The 26,741-nt window shown below is 45.5% G+C and overlaps 1 protein-coding gene and 2 long non-coding RNA genes across 3 annotated transcripts in view; 1 reads left to right on the top strand and 2 right to left on the bottom strand.

Annotated features, from left to right (window-relative positions):
- The window catches only part of MMP24 (matrix metallopeptidase 24), a 42,150-nt gene extending 22,274 nt beyond the window's left edge, over window positions 1-19,876 (bottom strand). Inside the window, exons 1-4 of the mRNA XM_062505183.1 lie at window positions 19,722-19,876; window positions 17,217-17,365; window positions 10,938-11,054; window positions 8,675-8,979 (exon numbers count right to left, since the gene is read on the bottom strand). Coding sequence (XP_062361167.1) covers window positions 8,675-8,979; window positions 10,938-11,054; window positions 17,217-17,365; window positions 19,722-19,820 — 670 coding nt within the window. The 5' untranslated portion in view covers window positions 19,821-19,876. The remainder of the gene's footprint in view (window positions 1-8,674; window positions 8,980-10,937; window positions 11,055-17,216; window positions 17,366-19,721) is intronic.
- Window positions 19,877-21,184: 1,308 nt separating this feature from the next.
- LOC134051446 (uncharacterized) lies at window positions 21,185-21,928 on the bottom strand. Its single transcript, XR_009933783.1, has 2 exons — window positions 21,805-21,928; window positions 21,185-21,512 (listed from the first exon to the last, which is right to left on the bottom strand). It is a non-coding gene; the product is annotated as an uncharacterized LOC134051446 (long non-coding RNA).
- Window positions 21,929-21,990: 62 nt separating this feature from the next.
- LOC134051268 (uncharacterized) lies at window positions 21,991-24,872 on the top strand. Its single transcript, XR_009933769.1, has 2 exons — window positions 21,991-22,092; window positions 24,086-24,872. It is a non-coding gene; the product is annotated as an uncharacterized LOC134051268 (long non-coding RNA).
- The last annotated feature ends 1,869 nt before the right edge of the window (window positions 24,873-26,741 follow it).

Genomic DNA, 26,741 nt, shown 5'->3' with positions numbered 1-26,741 from the left:
ATATTCTTGGTGGATTTGGGTAGAGAAAGCAATACTAGTCAAACTTTTTCAAACCATGAGCTCTCCTCCAAAAAACAGGAAAGAGAAAAGTAACTTAAGCAACTCCCAAGTTTGCTGTTTGCATGTGATGTCTAAATCCAGAGTACTAGGTGCCATTTCTCTGCTGATGCTACAATCCACCTCTGCTTGTGAGGACCTGCAAACTCTTTAGAAGAATTCTTCTATTTTTCTGTTTTTTTTCTTCCTGATGGCCTATTGTTTTTCTCCTCTCCCCTTCAGCAAGCAGAATGAGGCAAGTTTATGAAAGACACTGCTCCATTTTTGGCTCATTTCACATCATCAGTTTCTGCTTTACAAAAGGAGAGTGATAAAAAGAGACTTTTGGGCTCACCTTGATTCTCATGACCTGTTTTTTTTTTTCACAGTTGGGTTTTTTTTCTTCCTTTTTAAGGAAATGACACATCATTTTGATCCTTACTGGCTCTTTCCCGTGAATCCAGAGTATTTAATTCTCTGTGAAAGGAAGTAAAATATTTTACTTTGATTATACATAAATCAATAGGGTTCCAAACACCTACATAACTATATTCATACTCTGTCCATTGAATGATTACTAACAAATGCAGTGGGATAACATTTTTCTTTAAAGAACACTGTAACATCAGGTGTATTGACAAGTACCATCAGGTACTTGTTACAAGTACAGTGTTTTGAAAATTTGGAATTTGGACATTACCCTTATTAATGAATTTCACCTGTAATCAATAACTAGCACTGCCAAGTTTTAACATTCTGCCTGCAATGTGAAGCCACTGCTGTTTGTAGAATGACAGCAAACATACCAAAAGAAAGCACTGCTTACAGAGAGGCTGTCCGGGGTGGAGAGGAGAATCTGAAGACAGAAATCTTCCCTGTGTGCTGATGGGCTTCATGTGCTGATGGGCTTCATCTCTTCTCCTTTAGGTTGACAGGACAGGGGTGTAATCTCAAACTGTTGCTGATTTAAATTGCCTGATTTGATTTCTTTTTACTGTGGCCAGCTGTCTTGAAATCATCTATCTATATGCTTGCTCAAATCTGTTTAACATTACCGTAGGATGTGAGAGAGCTCTGGCTTATGTGAATGAGTCTCTCTCCAAGCAGAAACATGATGAAACCAGTGTTAAGTAGGTCTCTCCTAGAGATTAAACACTGAACTGGTCTGCAAAGCACAAAGTACCAAGCAACAGCATGACCTGGTGATGTATCATCAAAAGGCCTGAGAGAATAAATTGAAATTTTAATACAATTTATGCCCTACTTGACTTCCAGTGGGTATATGAAAGGTCTTCTGTGTTAAGGGACACGAGAGCAACTTCAAAGCAGCTCTGGTTTTCACTCTGGAAAACGCTGATGCTCATTTTCAACAACAGTGTCTGAAAAAGCCTGAAAAAAAATGATGGATTCAAAATGCCATTTGTTAGAACAAAACTCTTTAGATGTGGAGATGTTCTTTATATGAGAAATCAAAGAAAGAAAATTTAAAATCTACTTAGCAGCCAAAGAGCACAAAAATTACACACGTTCTCTGTTATGAGTTACTCATTGTATTCACACTCTCAGTACTTCCATAGAAGATGAACATGAGAAAAAGTACTAGAATAAGAAATGAATGAGACAAAGCGAGGAAAGATGCAGAGGAAACAGGACTTATTCAAGGAGAAAAGACTGCAAGTTCTGGCAGTTTGCTGGGTGAAGGTACAGGGGTTAAGGTGCATTTTCTTTTCCAAGCAGCACTGCACTTGTACAAGTCAGGTAAGTGGGGAGCAAGCAGAGAGTAGAGAGTCAACCCAGGAAAATGGATGCCAGTACAACTCTAAAAGACAAAAAGAAAGCAACAGATGGATACTCTGCATTTGTCTAAGTTCCCTGGAAACACCTGGAAGTTTCTGCTAATGAAGAATTGTATGACTAGTCTTTATCTAGAAAAAGCCAAACCTACTGATACACCCCCTTTAGTATCAGGGAATCTGTTGGATATTCTAACATACATTCTATGTTCATATGTCAATGCTCTAGAAACCTGGTACATTTAGGCGTGAAAAAGAATAAAAAAAGGAACAGTTGGAGGTACTTCATCATAAGAATCAAACAGCTGCAAAAAATATTGCCTGCTGTACATATACCTGTGAGCATCACCGGTCCCCCCTCATGAAAGATTTCAATAGTAAACAGTCCTGTTTTTAGAAGGGAACTAGCTGATAGAAACAGAGAATTTTATGAGCTGAATAACTTGTTATGGCTAAGAGTTGCCATGAGAAGTAACTACAATTTGCTTTTAAGTTCTTGAAACTCCAATTCTGTCTATGGCAGTGCTAAGGAATTATGGAAAAATGTAGATTGAAAGGCATGGCTGGAAACCACCAAGTTTAACCTTCTGCTTCAAGCACGGCTAATCTCTGAACTCTAGCAGGTTGCTCAGGACATCATCCAACCACGTTCCAAAAGTCTCAAAGGATGGAGTCCCCACAACCTCTCCAAGTGCAGCCTCTGAGTTGTACCACTCTGTAGGTGAAGAAGTTTATACCTTACACCCCATGTGGAGTTTTTCTTGTTGCAGCTTTTGCCCTTGCCTTTTGTTCCTTTTTCTGTTCCTCCACCTCCAAAAGAGTGCCTCCCTCCTCTCTCTCTAATATCTCCTTAGGTGGAAGACTGCTATTAGATGCTTCCTCCCCATCCTCCTCCTCACTAGGCTGACCAAGCCCAGTTCCCCTGGTTTCATCTTGCTTATAGAGATACAAATGTCCAAAGAACCAAGAAGGTCTGTGATATTAATACTGCCAGGACAGAAAACAGTAAGCCTCCAGTGCTTTAAACACACTGATCAGCAGATTAAACATCAGCTTAAAGCTCTACATTCCCCCAAACAGGCTGTCAGTAAGCTCCAAAATTAGCTACCAAAAGCCAAAATTTTCTCCTTGAGATCCTTGCTGAATATTCACATTCATCAGCCTGGACAACATTTGGCTGTCCTGAAGAAGCTGGTCAGGCTCCTGAACATATGCCATGTGCAGATGGTGACTCCAATAGTGCTTGCCTCTGCTGTTAAGGTAGATGCCCGCTGAAACAATGCTATTGCTCGTGCTATAATCACAGGGAAAAAGCTGTCCAGTTCCTCTCCTCTGTGGCTGACAGAATCTTCCCAATGGTGGTGCAAGCCTTTTTCCTCCAGAGCTTCTGCAGAAGCACTTGCACTGAATTAGCACTGAATTAACTGAAGGTGATCTGTGAAATCTCATCTCCCATACTGCCTTTGCCAGTGTCTTCCAAACTCTGGCATTATTTTTGGTTGGCTTCCTCTCAGAAGCTTAACAGGAAGCTTTCCAAAAAAGCCCCTACAGGAACCCACTGGAATCTGTGGGAGACACACTCACTTGGAACAATTAAAAATTTGTTTATTTGCTGTTAGCAAAGCTCAGCATTTCTTGCCAATCATCTAAAAAGCTGCCACAGTGGCCACCCTACATTTACAGAGAAAACTTGGTACAGACGTGGCAGAGAGGCACTGAAAGATGGACTCTGTGATCTGTACAATGATCACGCGACATGAAGCTGAGCCACACTGGGGCTGGTACAGAAATAACTCCTCAGTTGCAGGCGTTTCCTGAAGGAGCTGCAGTGGCTGCCCTGGGCACACTCCCAAAATGCTACATGACAACAGATGACAGAGAGGGTCTTAGAGATCAACTCTGGGCATGGTGAAATAAGTAAAATCTGGTGATCCCCAGCAGAGTATGGATACCCGAGGTCATACCTCACTTTACTACTAAAAAGATTCTCTAATCTACCAGCAGGGGGTTGACAGACCACAGATTTAGTGGTATGGTGTTAGCAACATGCATAACAGCAACGTATTTTTGATTTTAAAACACCAGGATGGAGATTTCTCTGGGATTATTATTAATACTCTTTGCAATATTAAACTGGAGATAAAAATTTACTTACTGTAATTAACCTGGATGAAACAAATGCCTGAATTGTCAAGAGGTATATAAGAGCTGTTAGATGTCGTGGATATTTAAACTGACAAAACTTTCAGCCACTCATGATTCCTTTTCAACTTGTTTTTGGAGTTACATACACCTATAATTATTAGTTCCACATAAAGGCTGGTAAATACTTGATTTGGCCAGTTAATAATGTATTTCATGCATTGCCTCTATGCTTGAGCCAAGTGAGGTGCCAAGGGAGAGAACCCAGCACTGCCACATCTGTTCACCCCCTTTCAGGCTTTTGCTGCCTGAGCAACGTGTCAGTGTTGTGAGTCTTGAGATGGGCAGTTGAAGGCATACTTGGCTCTTTTTACTCATTTCAAGTAAAAAATACCCAAAACTTCAAGAAAGGGGAGGAAAGTCTGGTGTTCCTTCTGATAGAACCAGTGGCTGGGACACTGAGCCTGCACTGACCAAATGCTGCATCTGAGCAGCTAAGAGGGGCCCTGTGGCCAGGGAGCAGCTGCACCCCAGGTCCTGCTGAAAGACAGAGACTCCAAACACAGCTTCACCTGTCTCTGTGTGCCAGGCAGCAAAGCCTAAAAAGTGTGGGACGAACTGAAGGCCAACAGCTGCTTTCATTCCTATGGAAGAGCACCTTCCAGGAAAAACAGGAGAGTAGTCCCTACCACTGTGACCATGCCAGCTGCTCCTCATGTGTGGCTGTGTAGGTGATTTATCTCTAAATAGTCCCACTCTTTTTCGGTTGCATCTTGTTTGTCACATCACTTCTCTGATTTGCCTTGGTTCCTCCAAACTCTTAATGTTCTGCTTCATGCTTACAGCTGCTCTCATCAACATTATCACCGGAAAACAAATGAGTTCTGTATCCTATGATCCCAGTTAATAAGAGCTGCTCCAGGAGTTCAACCTCCTACCTGGTTTTCCCCACCCTCATAATAAGATTATCTAAATTAATCTTCTACAGTTTGTTTATAAGAATTCCAGAGAAGACAGTACAATTACAAAGATAAATCAGCAACCATAAATTGAAAATACAGTCTTACTTGTCTAAAGAAACCAAATTCCTGAGTGGAACTGTAACTAATATCCAGGGGAAAGAAAACTTTGCATTCACTTTGAAAGCCTATGCAGGGGTCATTCTTCACAACAGAAGAAAATAGAATATTACATATAAAAATAAAATAAACATATAAATAATTTAAATATTAAAATAAATATTTGGTGCATGTGCCCCTATTACCAAGGGCTAAAGAGCACAACCAACAGCATCACAGCTATTATGATTACACCAATAATTTCAAGGGACATGATAGTGGCCATGCTGTCCACAAGGGCAAAAATCAGTACAATAATGACAATGCAAAATGATAATGAGTATATAAATCCCAACTAACTATACCCTAGCTGGGATGATAAAGTTGTCAATAACCCAAGTGGATTACCACAAGGCATCTTTACAAGACAGAAGCTTTCATCAATAGGACACACCACATTCTCTGTGTACAAATTGGAGATGATTGTTTGCATAGAAAGATCTGCTCAAATCTTTCTCATTTTTCATGAGTGGATGAAATTTCATGGGAATTATTTCACTTTTATCCACATAATTTGTACTGCCAGTGAAGACTGCAAAGCAGCTATTCTGTGGGGTGACAGCTGCTTCCAAACACAGATGGACTGGACCTCTGCAGGTGTCATAACAAATGTGTAACAAATGCAGACAAACAAAAACAAAGCTTCAGATCAGACTGGAATATTTGTAATAAAACTATATGGGTGAGAGGGCAGCAAAATATTCTAAGATGTATGGCACCAGTTTCAGCATTCTGCACTGTTGACAAGAGATTTACCTTCACAACTGTGAGGCTAAGAGAGCCCCAAGGCAGATTGCTCAAACTTTCACTTCAACTTATACACATTCTTGTCAGGAGCAGAACATTTTACACTGTGATATTTTTTGGGTTGATATAAAGATACCATTGTTACTTCAATCTTATTTCAAGACTCTTATAATCATTGAACAGATACTGAATGGCCAAACCAGTTCCTCTTTTGCATGTGAATAAATGAGAGCTTTACTAAAGATTTAGTGGTATGGTTTTTTTATTCTTTCACTGAGGCTTCTTCAATTCCAGACTGATCAACTCTGTTGCCACAAAAAATCGTATCTTAAGGAATAGCAGGCCATGTTTGAAGAAACACTTCCTGTTAAACGGATGATATTGTCACCATTAATAACTTATTTTCAATGAAAATTGACAGTGAACTGAACAGGAAACCTCTGATCAAGAAGAAGATCTTCAAGCTGTGCTAAAAGCATTTCAAATAGAACATGTCAGAAGTGAGAACCTGAAGCTAGTGAGTGCTCCAGTGACAAGGAACAGTAAAACAGAAGGAAACGCCTCCCTAAAGAGGCCAGGATCATCCAGTGAGAAAGCAGGATTCACAATTCACTTTCACAATTGCACACCAAAGGATGCAGGCAAAACCAAATTCCTTACACAACATGTCTGTAATGCTCTGACTACAGCCTTACCCCTCTCACCCTCAAAATATCAAATTCCCCTTCTATCATTAACAGTTACCCCAGATGGAAGGGTCAAATACAGCCCCACCATTCTCAACACCCTCACTAGTGACTTTTTTAAAAGAGTCTGTGCAGCCCAGTCTATGCAGCACATTAATCTGAAAGCAAATACAGAGGTGACATCCTCTGAAAAGGAAATCTCAATTCTTCTATCAATTCTTACACAAAGTGCACACCAGCCCCTCAAATACCAATTCATGACCTTTGAGAACACCACTCATGACAGTCACTCAGCACAGCACAGAAGTACATCAAGAAAGAGCCACATGGATAGGAATAGCATAAAAATAACTTTTATGAAAAGAGAGACCCTCTACTCGTTGTATGCACTGCTCTCAAACACCATCCTAAAAACTCCATCCAAAAAAAAAATCCTTGAAGAAGTAATCACCTATGGTAGAATATCCTACCAAAGGATGGAAAATTTTCTGCAGAGCCATCCCTGACAGTCTTTAAGCTGGCTCCCAACCTTGTTTAGTTTATCTCAGAAGGGAGTGTTTTGTGCAGAAAATGAGAGCAGAAAAAGACAAGTACAACTTGTCAAAACCTTCCCTTCCACCTTCCTGTAAGGACATTCTACCCCAGACACCAGCACTCCCAGTTCTCATACATGGGCTTTCCTGGGAAGCCATATCCAATGCCTGGTTCTCCCACACTCCCACAGCTGAGCTCAAATAACCACTGAGAGCAGACTGAAGTGGCAGAGAACACTGACACATATAAACACACCTCACTCTCACACACTGCAGCTCTCACAAGGTAACCACTCAGCTTCTGACTGTCTGTCGCTCCTGATCCTGGAGGGAGCCCTCCAGCCACAAACCTAGGAATAAAAATTCCTAACACTTCGAGATAGCAAAACGTTGCTTCTCGGTCACACTATAACTTCCCACAGTCTCCACACTCTCCCCTCTCCACACCCCACCTCTCTCTTTCTCAGTCTACTCCTCCTTTAGTCATTTACACATGCCAAGAAACATTACCTCTCTTTCCCTACAAAGACAAGTATCCCATCATTTCTGCTTTCCTACAAATTTGCACTGCCTTCCTGAACCTGACAGCTCCTGTTAAAGATGATCTGACACGGTCTCACAACTCTGAGGGATTTTCCTCATTTGAAATCCATTCTGAACGCAAGCTTGTCAGCTGTAGGCCATGTCCGAAGGGGTCTTGTATGCCTGAAAGCTTTTCTGCTTTTCAAACTATACTCTTTAGCCTAATGAAAGACATCACCTCTGCACATGTCCTTAGGCAATCATGGGCACAACGCCACTGCGGGTTCTATGTAGTTTAAAAATCAAGACATATTTACAGTCCAAGTAAAATTTTAATCTTTATCAAAATATAAAAACATTATTTTGAATCCATAAAGGCTTAAAGACACATTGTTCTTCCCAAACCATTAGGACTGTGGAAATTGAAGAGATACTTTGTGAAGCCACTGTGAAATTCTGATTATCAGCCTAAACTTCTTACAAAGCATCACAATCCTCAATCAAAAGTTTGAAAAGAGAACAGAAAGGACTCGTTGGCTTTAGAGAGAAAGATAAAGCTATAAAATGCAGAAACTCTTCATGCTTAATAGGACTAAAACAGTTGTCCCAATCATCAGTCTCCCTTAACTAATCAGCCAGCCCCAAACTCTGACAGGATAAGGAATTCCAGATTGTGAGAAAACAAATACAGATCAAAACAAACTGACATTCAAATGTCTTCACTCTCAACTTTCTATTCACTTTTACAACTAACTTTAATTGCCCTTGGAAAGTATTCCATTTGATACAATTTCAACACTCTTTTGTTCATCTTTTCCCTCCCAGAGTTCTGGTAGCAATTAAGGCCCAAATCTCGATAATATGCAAGAAACCAGCAGACACACTCTTCTGTTCACTCCTAAAATTCACACCATGCACAGCCACAAACAAACTAATAATATTCTTTTCCCATTTAAAATAGAATACATATTTAGAAAGCATCTGAACTACTGTATGGGAGGTGAAAGCTCCACCAAGCAAATACTTTCTAGTTGAAAGCCTGTCAGTGTGTCTGCATCCAACTTATCCTTGCTGGGAAAGATGACCTGCACTCTTACCATCATGATTAGAATTTCCCAGGGTCCATGGCTCATCTGAGTCAAAGTGAGTGTCACCTCCAATTCCCGGTCCAGGAAAGTAAGCATGAGCCAGGAATCCACCTTCTCCATCAAAGGGAGAACTGTCTCCATGGAAACCAGAAGCAAAAAATATCATAATATCTGCCTCCTTTCTGTCATTTTTAATTTCATGGTAAGGGACCTCTTCAAAGGTAAGTGGTGTCACTCTCTGCCAAACATCAAAGGCCTGACGAATGGCCCTCCTTGTATCAATCTCGCCAACCTTGGGGGTGTAGTTGTGTACACTGTAGGAATGAGAAAGAAGGGATGTGTCAATTTGCAGAATACATTTGAGACTTATCATTCTATAGCCACACAGTTTAAACTTCCAAAGGGAAGTTTTTTGCAGACACTACTCTGTGCATGCAAGGTTCTGCTGTTACAAAGAAAGTTACCAACAGAACTACCACCCTGATCTCAAGTCTACATTTATTAACAAGAAGTTTCATAATGCTTTGGTTGATGGTGGATCACTTCCTAAAAACCTTTCAAATCTGGGTGTAGAGGGCTGAGTTACTTTTTTAAAAAATGTAAATTACTTCAGATTTTGTCTGAGGTTATACTAAGATGGAATCTATTACATGAAAACACTTGACCACTAAAATTAGTTTTGAGAAACAAACTTCCAGTAAACTGCACAACCTTACTTATATGACCTGCTTCATTCTCTGATGTACTTAAAATATTTTAGAGCTCCTAAGAATGATGGATCTGTCAGTTTTGTGCAACCCAGTCCATGACAGCTAAAGATACAGAGTTTGGGGAGAGTAAGGGGCATTTAACTGCACATAAATTCTAATTTAACTGCACACAATTCTAAACCTATTGTTAAAAATGCTGTTCATAAGGTATTTTGTGCATGTGCATGTAATAGCTTCATGATCTATTAAACTTGACTTGGGAAATATGAAGTATCTATGTCATGGGAACAATTTTCAGTCTTTAATGAAGCTGACTTAATTTAATATAAACATACTAACATACTCAGTGGTGAATCAAGACATCCATGACTTGAATGCACACTTACAAATACTGAAACTGGAAAGCTAAATAACAACTGGTTTGACAAGGGCAGCAGTGCAGCCATCTGCCAATCTCTTTCTCTTGATTATGCATCTGCTTAATACATATTTTATCTATATGATTCCATACCACTTTCCCCTAGAGTCCAGAAAAATTTAGAAGAAAGATCTGATTCTCAGACCTTGGTATACAGGTGTCCCTTTACAATTTGAGTTAAGATAATGATTACTGGTAGAAGCTTTGAACTAGTCCCCAGAACAAGTCCCTCCTCCCAGTCTCTGCAGTCCCTCATGGTCACTTGAAGCATCCTCCTCCTTTCTCAGAATTCTTGGCAGAAGTGACAGAGGGCCTCAGTCCCTGATCCTCTTTCCCCTCACACCATCATATCCTTTCCTACACATTCTGGCATTTTCCCCATGCCAGTCAATCACATTTCTACCTCTTCACTGCAGACTTTCTGTCTTATTATTACCCAGATCTTCTCCTTAATGACTACATCTCTAATTTTCACTCATTTGCAAACTCCTTTCCCCCTCCAAAAATTTAAAAGGTTGTTAATTTCAACTAGAGGGTGGGTTAATCTTAATTTGAAGTGACATTCCTATTGCCAGAAACCTCCATTGTCTTTCAATTGTCTTTCAGAAACTCACAGCCTGACTGACTCTCTGGGAAACAACTGCCCCTCTGCAACACTCCCTGGACACCTGTAGCCCACCCCAGCTGCTGTAAGCTGGACTAAGTCTGGATAAAAGCAAGGGCTCTACTACAGGAGCATAAGTAAAACCTCTACAAAACTAAGTATTACAAATCAGTAGAAGGAGAAAGCATCTCGTCCCCAAACAGTGATGTTCCTTCTGCTTTAATGGTTTGTTAAAGGTGGCACATGATCTAAAGGCCAGAGCCTTAGATTTCTAAAAGAAGAAAAAGGACCTTTCACTAAGATTTTTCTGCCAAAATTGCACATCTGATGTTTGCAATATAGGTGCCTTTATTGTAATTGATAACAGACTCTCCATTGTTCTGACAGCATTCTCCTCCACCACATTCTGAGAATGAAAGCTTGGACCAGACATTACAGGGAGCATCCAGTTTGAGTATAAAAGTACTTACAAATTCTGCATGCCAAACTAGTACAGACCATTTTTTCCCACATCAAAAAGGGGCATGGAAGGGGCTGTACCTGTAGGTTATGTGCTTCTGTCTCCACTTCTGGCCAGTGAGTGCATACCGCTTTTTCCTCCGGCTGCGATGTAGGTGGGGATGATCTGGAACTCCACATCTAGGCTTCTTCATCCACCTGCAAGTAAAGGACAAAAAACCAAAAAACCCACAAAAACACAAAAACAAACAAACAAACAAACAAACAAACAAACAAACAAACAAACAAGCTACAGAAAGAGTCTGGAAAAGAGATTCCAAAGAACTCAAGGGGTGACTGGAAGATCTCTGAGATACGGCCATTGCTGACCCCAAGAAGGGTTCAGTCCTCCCTCTGGGAGGCTCATCCTCTGCACAGGCCTGTGCTACCCACCTCTGCTGTCAATCCACACCCCTCAGCTCACCAAAATGGCTTCATTTTTCCATGTGGAAACACAGATTCCAGATCAGGTAGACCCTATGCTTGACAAAAGCTTAATGATGATAATGCCACAAGAGACCCAAATCAAAATCACAGGTAGGTGTGCCCTATCACCTCACTTATCACCTACTGGATCCTCTCTACATTTGGTAAAGTGGTCCTGTGCCACTGAAAAAAAATCCAGTTCATACCTCACTAAGTAAAACTGAACAAGTGCAAACTCAACCCTCCCAGATAATAACTTAGGCTTTCATCTGGAACCACCAGAACAGATCCCTCCAGTCTCTGGGTCACACAAACCAAATTCCATTAGGTTCTCCCCATAACCCCTGACTCTTGATGTCACTCATGATGCAGGAAACTCTAGTCTCTAACGCCAAGTGAACTGGAAGAGCAAAACATGCTGTCCCTTGCACAGGGATCCAGGCAGTATTATCAGAGAAGTCCACTCTCCTTCCCCACCTCCTTGACCTCCAGCCTAGACAGATCTTTTGTTTCTTTCTTACAGCGGCTTGGGTGGCAGTATCTCTATCCTTGGAAATATTCAAAACCCAACTGGAAATGGTCCTGAGCAACCCGCTCTAGATGTCCCTGTTTTAGCAGAGGGGTGGAGTAGATGAACTCAAGACATTCCTTCCAACCTCAATGATTCTCTGACAGAGAGCCAGTGAGAAATACAATGCTTTTCAAAACATATTTGCTCATGTGGGCACGCTCCAGAGAAGCTACAGGTGGCTTATGGAGGAACAAATCTGCCCATCACTGCATGTGGCAGCTGGGGAAGAAGGAGACAAGAACAGAGACTGAGGAACTACAGGTACTGGTCTCCAGAGGTCCCATCCTTTAAGGTTTTGCAGTGCATCCCAGGACAGGAGAGCAGAGCCCAGCAATAAGGCAAGCAGTCTCTGGCCATGGCCTCCCCCTAAGCAGACTGGAACTGCCTCAGCCACTGGAATTCTTCAGGCATTTCATGCATTTGATCCACTCACTCTGATGGCAAAGGCAAGTGACACAAAGCCCTTAAGGACACTTTGCAGGACATGCCACTGCTTCATTAAACACAAGAAAAGCATTCTAGCGAGTCCTGGCCCATTTCTCATAGGACACCAAATTCTCTTCCCCCTCCTCAGTAATGATTCTCCCACATCCTTGGCCACCCAGGGGACAACTTTTGACGTTCAAAATGTAGACATTTCTCCATCAACTGCAGCCAGCCAATGGCAAGTAGTCCCCGCTTGTGCCTAAACAATGAACATGTTATTCACCAAAAAATATTAGCCCCAGACTCTCAGGAAGGGAGTCTCCCATCACCAGTAGATCGTTTACAAAACTTTTTGCCAGGACACCTTCTAAATTAAAACCAACCAGACAAACAGATACTGTGCCTCACCAGAAAATTCTTTCAGAACACAAACACCTGCTCCCAATTCAGGCAGCCATGCAGCCATTCCCTGATTCCACTTCCTATATGTAATTCTGGTTGCTTCTTATAAATTTCAGTGCAGTCATCAGTCATCATCTCCCCACTAAGAACAGAGCAAATTAGATCTGTTACACACATTGCACTGTACCTGACAAGAACCCAAGCTGTGTATACAGAGCCAGCACAGATCTTCCCATTACATCACCTCACATTTATCAGCACTGTACATCTTTCAGAAATCCAGGCAACCTGTGGAAATTGGATCTGTCTTGCCCACACAACTGCTGCCACCTTCAAAGAAAAGCAGTACATCTAAGATTTGCTTTCAGAAATATAAATTCAACCTGAACACACTGTTTCTCCAAGAGCACTTTATTTGTGCTCCTTTGCATTACTTCTAGCACTTTCCTAGAGAGACCTCAAGCTTACTGTCACCTGTATTCTCCCAGATATTTCCTGAATTTTCAGTTGGTTTTTTTTTTTTTAGTTCCAATCATGTTACAACACAATGTTTTTATCATAATCTTACACAAGCCATAGTGTGAATCAGGTTTTCACCTCTTGAGCTTCATGGGAACTCCAGTACTCTGAACATCACCATCATCAGGCCCTGACTACAGTCAGAAAATGACTGTTTTATCCTTACTAGTATCATCTACAAGACAAAAAATTAACAGAGCAGTACTACCAAACCAGCCTGCATGTGTGGAGAAGTCACTGCGGCTGTCCAGGGCAGTGCTGACACATCAGCAGGACCTCACACCTCAGCATCTGTTTCCTGCAAGAACACCTTGCCAAGTTCACAACACTTACCCTATGCCCAGCTGGCCACAGGAATTCACTCCCACACAGCTCAGCCCATTTTTATCAAAGCCAGAACTGCACAGAGACCCTCCAGAAAGTTAATTCTCTCCAACAGTCAAATTCCCTGACCCTCTGCCAGCTCCAGGAACAGGCACAGGGCATGGGGCTGTTCCAGAGGAAGCTGCAATACTGACACCTGAGGCTTCAAGGACTTCTTGAGCCAAACTCCCAAGGTAGAGCTGCTGAGACTCATGCTGCGCATGGCCCCTAACTCCTCTTTATATAGTTTTTAAACATTATATAAAAACTCCATTTCACTTAGGCCAGTCTGAACCCCCACAGTTTGTTCCAGAGCTCAGCTGCTGCCTGTCTGAAGCCAAGTAACAGAGCCCAGCTACCTGGCTGGAGCTCAGCAGTACCCGAGCTGTCATCAGCCTGAAGTAATGTCAAGCTGAGAATGTTCATCTGATTCCCTGATTCCCAGACCCTTGGAAGTAAGGATCCTGGTCTAATCACAGGGACCAGGGTACAAATCCATCCATCTCTCCTCCTCTCAGCAGGGCAGGTGTGTGGCAAAATATCCATAAAGCTGTAGCTTGCTGCTGTTACTCATCTGAAGCTGAGCTTTATGACAGTCATTCTCTACTGAGCAGTCTGGGTAACTCTCTCTGTGTTCCAGGGGAAATCATCACATCAGAAACAACAAAAGACAATTACTTGAAGCAAGATTCAGATACTTATGAGTATATATGAGTATATATATTCATATATACTCATATAGATATAGATATAGATATATAGATATATGAGTATATATATTCAGATACTAACGATACTCTTTAATTTTTAAATGGGAATACCAGTAACAGTGGATCATCAAAATTTATACCTGGCACTCTTGAGGCACAGACTTGCATTCCTCCAGCTGTTTGGCATCAGAAAACAAGCGATTTCCAAAAGCAGTGACATCCAGTTCTTGTGCAGATACAGCTGGTTTCCCCAGCTCAGGCTCCAAACCCTTCACAAGTCTCCCATAAAGAGAGGGAGCTGTCACTCTCAATCCTCTACTCTTGAGCTGGTGGCAGTGGTATCTTTAAACAGCTGTGGTGCACCCCAAGGTGAGAGACCAGCACAACAGGCTCAAGACAAAGCTCAAGAAACTTCCAACACAAGGAAGATAATTTCTTGGTTCCTTCCAAGGCCACGTGATTGACGATGACAAAGACAAATCACCACTTATGTTCAGCACTAGCATGCCTTCTCTTCAGCATGCTCCAGGACTGTATCCTTGCCCAGCTCCTCAGAAAAACCACAGTTCAGCCCACCAGCTGCAGGCAGACACAAAATTTGCTGAGGCATCATCAGCTGCAGGGTCTGAGGAGGATGTTAAATGTGTTTTCCATGCTCTCTTTACAGGAAACTACATATTCCTACCCAACCTTCCTTCTGGGTACCAAAAAGCATCACCAGTGGTGGTGTTTCTTCCCATCTCCCACTAGCAGCACCTGCATGGTGGCTTCCACATGCTTGGGAACCAAACAAGTTCCAGATTTGAGGGTATGTGGGAATGGAGATGAGAAACTTCAGGCTTCCACATTAAGTATAAATAACTCTGATTCTTAAAGTCACTTTAAAGAGACAGAACTTATTACACTGATGGGAATGACAGAAAAATTCCTAATTGCAATCTCAAAACTCCTAACACAGACTGAAACAATGGCTTAGTAAATGCTCGAGTAATTCAGAGCCCTTGGAGGCAACCTGCCTTGCCTCTCTTCCTTCTGCTCAGCTTCCAGTACCAGGCCTGAGGAAGTGACAGACCAACACAGCCCAGGCAGATGCCCCTCCAGCTCAAACGACAGGCTCACTGCTAACAGCAATCTGGACCTTTTTTTCTGTTCATGCAAATTTTAGGCAAATTCCACCCTCCATACAACATATGGACCCACTGACTCAGGACAGATGGAGGCAGAGCAACCCAACATGCCTCTGAAGCATACTAGTGCTTGGCTGCAGCTCAGGTCTCAAGCTTTTAGAGACTAGAGTTTCAGAAGAGGGAACCATCTGGGTTTTTCACTCATCAGCCTTTGGGTGTTCATGCACTGATCAAGCCCTGCCGATAAATACAAATTCACTAAAATGTGGGCAACTCCTTCCTTTCCTTCAGAAAAACATTTACTTACTAAAGCAGGTACTCCCACATGCAGTTAGCTCCTTTTCCTTGTCTCCCACAAGGCAGCAGAAGCAGCTCCTTAACTTTCCAAAACAGCACCTCAATATCATAGCCTCTTCTTTACCCATTCCCTTCCAAATCATCACAATCCCAAATCCAAGCTTCTACACACCAACTGCACACTCAGAGCTTTGCTCGATGGGCTGTTCAGCATTCACCTACAAACTGTGTTTTTAATGGCAGACAGATCTCAGATGGAAAATGCCCCCCCTTTAAAAAGCATTTTGTTTTCAACTCATCCGAAAAGCAAACAGGATTTTCTCTGTCCCTCAATAGAGAACAAGGGGCACTTCCTGTGAGCTAAAGGAGAGAACATTACGTTCACTGGAGAGGTAGTCCCAGCCCAGGATGATTCCCATTCCCCCCCCCCCCCCCCCCCAATACACTAATTTCATCTATTTCTCCCTCTTGCAGTCTGGAAGGCATAAAAACAAACCCATTTGTTCTTTACATTATTTGGTTACTTTGTGGCCCTTTCTTTTGTGCTACCATGTCCCTTTTGCCAGCAGTGTGCCCTATAAGGACAGATGAAGAGCCAGGCAGAGAATGCTCTGAAAGAGTCTGCTAATGTAGCAAGGGCAAGGGACAACCAGGCAGGGCCTAAGCAAGTTCCACTGGGCTTTCTCTTTTTGATCACCATGAGATGCATTTTTCCCCAGAAAACCTTAGGAAGGCCTCCTCTGCATTCTGCTTTAGTTAGCAGATGCTCCCCAGACCAACAGCAGATGGATCCAGCCACTACACAACTAGACAAGGAACCACTTCCACACCACCCTTTGCAGCCCACATTGAAGAGAAGACTAAAAAACAAAGTCCCTCCAGCTCCAGTGATTTACACCAATGCTTCTGAGCTACCAAAATTGTGATCACAAACAACAGCAAATGGTCAACATACACCAGAGAACATCTGTCCAACAAATGGCAACCATGGGCAGCTAAGCAGCCTTGACTACAGTCATCAGACTACTCACTTCAGTTCAAACTATGGATCTCCACAAACAGCATCTATGGAAATACACAAATCCAGGTAGTTAAGAAATAGATCAGAAGCAATTTCTGGAGCCAAAATTTTAACCTAAATTCAGACAGAGATGAAAATAAATTAAACCCTTGATGTCCTCCACTTTCAGAAGCTCACAGGATTCACACTTTGATTGTGCATCATCAATGGGGATCTGTGTTCAAAGGACAACAGTAACAAGACCTTCTCCTCACACTCACAAAAAATACTGTTGGCAAAAAGAAAAGTGGAATTGTCCACAGGTTTTTGTTAAAGACACCTTTTCATAATCAAGACTTCTCTGGTACAGTCAGGCAAATCTATCCCTTTTGAGGACTTCTTGCACCTGGAATAATTACCCAGGAAATACGACAACACATTAAGAAAGAGAAAGACAAAAATAGCCTATATTAATCTTACTCAATAGTTGTCTGGTCCAAAACTCCTGTTACTGGGATTCCATAAAACTGTTGCATAGTGGCAACTGCAGACTGCACAGCTTTTCCTGACTGAAAGGGAGACATTTGGCTGTCAGATGGAAGTAAGTAGCCATAAGTTTTTAACCAACCCTGAAAAAGAAAGAAACAGATGGTAAGATACCACAGTAAGTTTTCAATACAACACTTCAGAACATTTTCTCAAAAGAAAAAGTGACAAACTAGCCCAAAAAATTCAACCATCTCTCTTTTTTGGTTAGGTTTGGTAATATTAGCTGATTCCTAGGAAGGGCTGAAAACCCATCACCTGTCCTGACATGGCAAGGCAGACCTGTCAATTAAAAATGAACATCATCCCTATTGAGAAACTGGGGTGACTTAGGTCTTTGGAACACCAGAAATGCTCAAGAAGCTTTGTTCTTGTTCCAGTGCACCCTGTCCCCTTGCCATCATGAGACTCCTCAGTTGCCACAGCAGCAAGCTCCCAAGAGCCCACTGCTCACTACCCATTGCTGTCCCTGGACCATCATTCCAAGAGAACAGCTTAACAGCCTTGAGAAATACTGGAAAACATGAGTTCAGCTTTGCACTTGCAGTGAGCACAGGAGTAATTCTAAAAAAACCCAAGTGTACCCAAACAAACATACAAACAACAACAAAACCCCCCCAAAACTGAAAAACACATGAAGAAAATTGAACAACCAAAAAAAAACACACTCAGAAAGTCTGAAGACCCTGATTAGGTGGGTGTTTCCTCAACCAATAGCTAATACCAGCAACACAAACAGGAAAACAGCCAACTCTCCTCAAGGAGCTCTGTCTCTTTCCCCTGCCTCCACCCTAAAATGCAGCCTTAGATAAAACCGTGTATCAAACTTGTCAAAATACTAAGGACAGCATTTTCAAAAATATACAAGTATTCAGGATATTTTTTTCCTCTCCTCTCTTCCCCTTCCTTACTTTGATATGAGGAGAAACCAAAATATTAAGTAATAATAATAGAATAAAAACTTTTTCCCATAACTTTTCATGCACACCCCCTAGTGCTTTACTCTTCTTACTGATTCAATTCTTAGACTAGGATTATTATGAGACCAACATATATCCCATCAGCTTTTTCCCAATCCATCTGACCCACAGGACAGTTCTCACCACATAAGCACCAATAAATCATCTGCATGACCTGTTCTCCCACTGACAGCATAATCACTCAGGGAAGAGTGAGAGAAGATGCTTGTTCCCTCTTAACATAGCACAGCATCAGGAAAAGTGCTCAAGTCAGAAGCATAAGTGGAAGAACAATCCCTGTTTCTTTATGGCAAGAAGAAGATGCCAGAAGCCATCAGGGAGAGAGAAGGGCCTTGCTTCCAAAGCAGGAGAAAGAATCATAGGAAGGTTCAAGCCCATCTTATTCCACTCCCCTGCCATGGGCAGGTACATCTTCCACTACTTCCAGGTTGGTCGCTCTAACCCGGCCTGGGATACTTCCAGGCAGCCACAACTTCTCTGGGCAATTGTGGCAGCCACAACTTCTCTGGGCAATTGTGCCAGGGCCTCATGATCCCCACAGGGAAGAATTTCTTCTCAATATTCCATTTAACCCTGCCCTCTGGCAGTGGGAAGCCATTCTCCTTGACCTGTCACTCCAGGCCCTTGTTCCCAGTCCCTCTCCAGCTCTCTTGGAGCCCCTTTAGGACTGGCAGGGGCTCTGAGGTCTCCCTGGAGCCTTCTCTTCTTCTGGAGAACACCCCCAGCTCTCCCAGCCTGGCTCCAAGCACTGGAGCTCCAGCCCTCGGAGCGTCTCGGTGGCCTCCTCTGGCCTTGTGCCAGCAGCTCCTCGCTGGTCTCGTGGTGGGAGCGCCAGAGCCAGGGGCAGTGCTCCGGGTGGGGTAGGGAAACAACCCGACAGCATGAACTGGGCATGCCAAAGGGCACATACAGCGATGCTAAACACGGGCATCACCAAGGGCTTCAGGCAAAGACAAGCTGCAAAACTGCTCCAAGACCATTTGCTACTCCTGCCTTGGTCTCTGACAAGCACAATAATGCTGGAACACTCCATTATAACCAACATTAGCTGCCGTCGAGCAGCGAGGGCAGAGCACAGTAACCAAAACAGCTCGGAGTGGGGCTGCCCTCGCGTGCCCCCTTCCCTCCCGGCCGCACCCGGAGACGGCAGCGGGAACCGGGCACCACACGACGGCCACACGGACACTCCGAGAAGCTGCCCCCGGAGACTGATGCTTATGATCACACAGGAGGGGCACGTCTGCTTCTCCGCCGGTCCCAACTTGCCGAGGCGCGGCCGGACATGCTGCGCCCGCACACCCGATCTCAGCCCGGCCCCACAGGAGATGATGGAAGGCTTCTGGCGGAGGAACCGCTGCCCGGCCGGCTTTCCGGCCCACCTCGAGACACCCAGCGCACGTCGCAGCCCCGGGACGCCGGTGGCAGCCGCGGCCCCGACCGGCCCCGCTCGCGGACCTACCCGGCCGGTGCTGGTGTCGGCGGCGGCGCGGAGCAGCGCGCAGAGCAGCGGCAGCAGCGGCCCCGCCGCGCCCAGCGTTCGGCGCGGGCAGCGTGCCATGGCCCCGGCGGGGCCCGGCCCGGCTTGGCACCGGCGGGGCTCCGAGCGCTCCGGCCGCGGTGCCGCGGCTGCGGCTGCGCGGTTGCCCGGAAGGGGAAGGGGACCGGGAAAAGAGGAAAGGGAAGGGAAAGGGAAGGCGGGCAGCGGTATCCGCCGCTTCCTCTGCCACTCGGCTCGGAGCTGCCCCCCGGGGAGTGCGGCCGCAGGTCGCCGTGACCTGTCGGCGTGTTGCAAAGCGTGGAATATGCAAAGTTTTCTTAAGAAAAGCTCTTCTTCGGTGTGACCATGTTCCGGAGAGAATGTGATGGCAGCTGCCGGCAGCAGGACAGCTGGAGAGGCAGTGAGCGGGGATATTCCTCAGGGAATGAGGGCTATGTCGTGCACAAATTTGCTAGCTCTGGGTGGTGGAAGACCTTCCCAGATGAACTGCTATGTATCAGAGGTACCGGGCGGCGGATCAAGCTCAGCCGCGAACTTCACCAGTCTCCTTCCCACTGCACCCCATTTCGCAGGACACTTCCATCACATCAGGATCAGCAGGACCCGATACCTGCACAGCCAGCCCTATCTCTCACAGTCTGCAGGAGTCTTTCCCTCCTGCCAGGCCAAATCATAGCTTTCTGCTGTTCCCTGGCAATTCGGACTGCTTGCAGGGAGGGTATTGCTTGCTGCAGGCAGCCAGTTCTGCCCCTGAACAGTTTGGCGCTTTGGAGCCTTTTCTCAGCCAGGTACGCACTGGAAAGTACCAGCAGCTAGAAGATGTTCACTCTGCTGCTTCAGCCCTGCAAGTTCACTCTGGGTTCTGAGTTTTTTTCTTTTTTTCGCGTCCTATTCTAGATAGGAATGACAAACCCTGGTTCCATTTGGGACACGCTGTGTAACTAGAGGGGCTGTAAGGATGGAAGCAGGCAACGCAGACAGTTCCTCTGTCCCCTCTGACCATCAGCCCCTGCCAGGACTTTGGGCAGAGACCTCCTTCCTCCTACTCTCACTGAGCTCCTACAGTTCTCTGTAAACTTCAGTGCATTTCTCTGCAAGGGACATCCTCATGCTCTCAACAGCACAGTCAATGACAACTGACATGGCATTATCAGATCATTGGCAGAATCCTTACTGTGACACCAATGCACTACAAGGATGAATTGGTCTTTGTTTTCAAAATGAGAGTACAGAGGTCTGGATAAACCTTCCTGGGGGTATGACTGTAACTCATTTCTTATCAGCAAGAAAAGACTGCGATGTGTGTGGGCTCTTAGCAATACCCCTTAACTACTGTGTCCCATATGGTCCTAAGCACAAGTACCCTTTTCCCTGTCTTCCCTGTCCCCTGCAGACACTGGACACCAAAAGAAAGCTCCTGGGAGTCTGGGTATTTGAACACATGCTATATTTATGTCCTAAAGAAAAACGAGAAATAAGGAAAGAAAAATTGTAGAGAAAAGGAAAATGCCTGCTGGCTCAGGTGGTCCCAGCTCACAGGGCGCCTCTCCACTCAGCTCTCCTCAGAGCTGCAGCAGCAGAGCCAGCCACGGCCCCACAGACAAGGCTATTTCTTGCATGCCCTGCAAAACTGATGTTGCAGCTTCTGCAAGATGGAGCCCGAAGCTCTCTCTACTGCCCACAGGAGATAGGCTGTTTCGAGAGCCTGGCTTCCGATGCCAGGGCTGATGTCCTCTGCCTTGTGTTCAAGGGCTGCAAGAGAGAGGAACAGAGCCACGGTCAGATCCCGCATCTCCGGAGACCCGAGGAGACCTCCGTGCCGGGGCCATCCCAGGGGGCTCTGGCCACGGCCAGGAGGGAGCAGGGAGCAAGGGGATCAGCCCAAAGCTACTGGACACTATTGCCGCACGTGCCCCAGACATGTCTGTGGCTGCTCTGGCCACCGCAGCCCTGGTCCGCACAGGGAGCAGAGCCCTCGGCAGCCGGGGCAGGGATTGCAGCTCCCCCCGGAGGGCAGGAATGACAGCCCGCTGCCCTCACTCACCCTGGCAGATGTACTGGAGCTCTCGCTTGTTTCCCCTGATGTGCTGCCCGGCCATCCCTGAGAACACAGAGCCTGTCGCTGCCCCAGCGGCACAGCTCCCTGCCCGCGGCGCTGCCAGCCCTGTGGCCACAGGCCCTCGTGCCCCCGGCAGGGCTCAGCCCCGCCCCTTGCCGCATACTAACGCCCAAGGACACGGCTGCGAGAGGGAGGCAGCAGCCCCGAGGCTCAGCCGGGGCTCCACGGCGCCGGCTTCGGATGGCGCTGCTGGGGCGGCAGCCGGGTCTGGGGGTGAGCTGCGCTGGGCGTGGTGGGGAGGGAGCCCGGGCTGATGGCTCACCGATGAAGCTGATGGCCGCCTGTCGCAGGGACTCCTGCGGGCTGTCCAGGTACAGCAGGGCGTGCCGCAGGTGCTCGGCTGCTCGGCTCCTGTCCTCTGCCAGCTGGGGAGAGCGCCAGGAGGGTGCAGTTGGTGCAGGCTCAGCCCCTTGGCCGGGCGCTCCCTGAGGCCAGCACTGGCCTCCCCTGCTCGCACAGCCCTGAGAGGCGGCCAGCAGCCGCTGGCGCCGGGCTCTAGAGGGGGCACAGGGCCGGCTGCTGCTCGGGGAGCCGCGGTGCTGCCCTGCCGCATAGCCCAGCTGGGCCGGGGCTTCATCGGCATCCGGCTCGGGGCCACAGGAGCTGGGAGCAGAGCCCTCGCTGAAAGGAGTTGAGCAGTAGTTAACTCAGGTATGCATGAGTTAAGTATTAAGAGTCAGCAGAAGCCTAAGAAGGAGGATGTGCTGTAGCTGATTTAAGATAATAGAAACAGAATCCACCTTGTTCAGATAACAGGAGGAAAACCTGTTGAAAACGCTGAACCAACCAATGAAGGAGTGCGCATGCTTCGGAAAGAAAGGCGAAAAGGGCAGACTGGTTAAGACTGTTGACCTTCATCAGAAGGACACCTGAGGAAGACTCAGAGCCTTCCTCAGTGGGCAGAGGGTGGGGCCAGGGCTGGGGCTGCCTATTCCCTTCTGGTGGGGGGGATCGGAGGAGCGGCCGTGGGGGTGTTGGGGTGTGTGTGTTTATCTAGCCAGGAATATTGCTATGTTGAACTTCGGCTCTAGAATCCCATCTGCCTGCCTTCAGCGTTTCTGCTGGCTGCCAGCGGGTGATACTGAGATCCATTGCTGCTTGATCCAATCTGCCTGTCCTCTCCATTTCCTTCCCACTGCCCGCGATGGTGCTGAGGCTGGTTGCTGCCCGTGAATTTACAAAGGCTGCAATTTCCCTTCTGCCCCTGACCTGAGACTCCAGCACACCTGGGGAGGGTGCGGGGCTCGCGTCGGAGCGCCCCCTGCTGGCCACGGGGAGTCATCGCCCCGCCCTACCTCACTGGGGGGGGGCCTGCCCGCGCCCTCTGCCGGCTGTGGCTGTAACTGCACCAAAGGGGAAAGTGGGGCTCCCCGGGTGGAAAACTCCTCTTACTGTTTTCTCTTCTTGTTTCTTGTCGCTTCTGTTTGATATATAGTAGAGAACTGTTATAAGGGTGTGGGACCTTCAATTAGTGGGAGCTGCATTTAGCAAAGGCTGCATGGTAAATACCAGAGGTTCCACCACCTGAGCTGGCCAAGCCCAATCCAAACCCCTGTGTGCAGAAAATGGGTACAAGTTTCTGGTGGTGCATAAGAAGTATGCTAGGAAAGACTGTTTGGATTAATTCTGCCTTGAGCAAAGACCTATCTGGGGTTGTCTTTGCTCAGGGACCGGGTTGCACTTGGTAGGTGATGCAGAAAGATGGAGAAACACGATGTATATCTTAAGGGGACCTTGTTTTGGGGTGAATAGCCCAAGACATTATGCTTGTATCCATATCTGCATATATGTATATATATAATAAAGGGTAATACATGCATGTATATAGTTTAAAAGTCAAAGTTTGATGTAATGTTGGTATGGGAAGAAATTCAGAGTGGAAAATGTTATTGGTTTGGGGGGGGCTGTTTGGTGAAATTTCTCCCATTTATTACCTGAAAAGGAGGATGTGGAGAGGAGAGGGCAGTTGACGGCCATGGGGAATAAATGATGGGCATTTGAGATACAAAAGAACTGGCAAGTGACCTTGCCATTCTTGGAAGTTTACAGGGAGGGAGAGCGTGGTTGGGCACTGGCTTGCTGAGGGAAGAACAAGTTTTTGGTTTTGGACCCAGCACTGCTTCAGAATTCTCCTTGCCGCCCATTGGTGAGCCTGTTGCTTGCAGCAGCTGCTGGTTGATGGGGGCTTTTCAACACTCATTGCCAGGAAGACACTCACCATCTGCATGGGAGCTTCAGGTGAAACTGGACCACCCCACCTATTCTCTTTCTCTCTGGAGAGAGGGACGCCCCAGCTGCTGTTTGACTGGAACCTCACCAGAGCTGCCATCACCAGAATACTGCAACAGACAGGTGAGGAAAATCAGAGCCCCACGTTCTCTCTCTCCCTGAGGCTACTGTTAGCCCTGGGGCTGGCTCAGAGCTTGCAGTGGTGGCCCCTGAAGCCTCCTGAGCCAACAGCACCCCCTGGAGCCATGGAAGAGTCACTTCAGCCATTCTGCCTTAGATGTGAGCCTTCAGCGCCCTCTGCTGGTCATGGCCATAACTACAGAAACAGGAGAACTACTTAATGGGTGGGACGAGTCTCTTACTGGTTTGGGGGGTTGTCCTTGTTTTTGTTGTTTGTTTGCTCTTGTATATGTGTGTGTGTGTGTATTCCAGTAAAGAACTGTTATTCCTTTTCCCATATCTTCGCCTGGAAGCCCTGTAATTTCAAGTTATAATTTGGAGGAAGGAGGCTTTCCATTCAAGGAAGATTTACAGCCTTCTTGGCAGATGGCTGTCTTTTAAACCAGTGTGGAAGCTAAGACAGAGAGTACTGTGGATTTAATCAGCATATGCAGTTTGATAACCAAGACATCTTGGCAAGAGCAGACAGAGCTTTGAAGATTACAAGAAAATTGGATCAAGACTGGTGACAAGAAAGAAGACTGAACTAAGTAGAAATGTAAAGTTTGTGTGATGTTTAACTCAATGAATGTAGTAAAAAATTACTAGTCTTCCTTAAAATGTTATATAAAGGTATGTAGCTCACAGTAAATTTGGATTCTGATCACAAGTCAGTAGTCACCATCTCTCTCACAATCGTTGATAAACCAGGACAATCTGTCAATCAAACCAGGACAATCATTAATGGAAAAATTGGCCTAGGAGATAAAGGAGCTTACAGAAGCACAGTTTCAGCCCTTGCCTAGGAATTGTTCCTAATCCTCACAAAACAGGGGCCTCTAAGGTTTGAAGAACAGTCTTTGAAGGATCTCTACACCCCAGCTTTTACCTCCCTCAGAATGCTCCTTCCCACAGTAGGTCACACCAGCCTGGCACGGTTCCGGTGCAGCTGACATCCATTGTCACCAGCAACAGGAACACTTTTCCTTTACCCACCGCTAGTGAGAGGGAGCAAGGATCATTACATCTTTCCCACATAAGAAATGAAACAGAAGTCCCTGTTGGAAATCCTGCCAATTCTTTCTGAATATGTACATACAAGCAAAGATGTCTTGCAAAAAATCTGCCTTCTGGGATCCCTGGTGATCAGTGGCACAAAGTCCAGCAGTATGCCCTGTTATTCCCATATTTCCCCATATTTCCCCATGTTTTCCATGCTTCCCATCTTTTCCCATGATTCCCCATGCTTTTCCCATGTTTCCCCATGTTTCCCAAATTTCCCACGTTTTCCCCATGTTGCCTCGTGTTTCCTGTGTTTTTTCAATGTTTCCCCTGTTTTTCCCATATTTCCCTGTTTTCCATGCTTCCCATGATTTTCCCATGTTTCCTCTGTTTTGCCATTTTCCCCATGTTTCCCCCATATTTTCCCATGTTTCCCTGTGTTTTCCCATGCTTCCCTGTGTTTTCCCATGCTTCCCTGTGTTTTCCCATGCTTCCCATGTTTCCCATGTTTCCCTATGTGTTTCCCATGTTTCCCCATGTGTTTCCCATGTTTCCCATGTTATTCCCATGTTTCCCCATGTTTCCCATGTTTTCCCCATGTTTTTCCCATGATTCCCAAAGTTTCCCCACGTTTCCCCATGTTTCCCATGCTTCCCTATGTTTCTCCCATATTTCCCTGATTCCCCATGTTTTTCCAATGTTTCCCCATGTTTTTCCAATGTTTTCCCATTTTTTCCCATGCTTTACCATGTTTCCCCATGTTTCCCCATGTGTTTCCCATGTTATTCCCATGTTTTCCCAGGTTTCCACATGTTTCCTCGTGTTTCCCGTGTTTTTACCATGTTTCCCCATCTTTCCCATGTTTTCCCCATGTTTCCCATGCTTCCCTATGTTTCTCCCATATTTCCCTGATTCCCCATGTTTTTCCAATGTTTCCCATGATTTTCCCATATTTCCCATGCTTTTCCCATGCTTTACCATTTTTCCCCATGTTTCTCCATGTTTTTCCCATGTTTCCCATGATTTTCCCACATTTCCCATGCTTTTCCCATGTTTCCCCATTTTTTCCCATGCTTTACCATGTTTCCCAGGTTTTTCCCATATTTTCCCATGTTTCCCATGTTTTTCCCATGTTTCCCAGGTTTTTCCTGTATTTCCCATGTTTCCCCATGTTTCCCCGCGTTTCCCCACGTTTCCAATTCTTCCTATGTTTTTCCCATGTTTCCTCTGTTTTGCCATGTTTCCCCATGTTTTTTCCAATATGTTCCCATGCTTCCCTGTGTTTCCCCATGCTTCCCATGTTTCCCCATGCTTCGCCATGTTTTTCCCATGTTTCTGATGTTTCCCCATGTTTTTCCCTTATTTCCCCATGATTCCCCATGTTTTTACCCGTGTTTCCCCATGTTTTTCCATGCTTCCCTGTGTTTTCCCATGCTTCCTTGTGTTTTCCCATGTTTTTCCCATATTTCCCA

This window comes from Cinclus cinclus, chromosome 18, assembly GCF_963662255.1.
Source record: "Cinclus cinclus chromosome 18, bCinCin1.1, whole genome shotgun sequence".
Taxonomy (NCBI): domain Eukaryota; kingdom Metazoa; phylum Chordata; class Aves; order Passeriformes; family Cinclidae; genus Cinclus; species Cinclus cinclus.
This window is presented reverse-complemented; position numbering and strand designations above follow the sequence as displayed.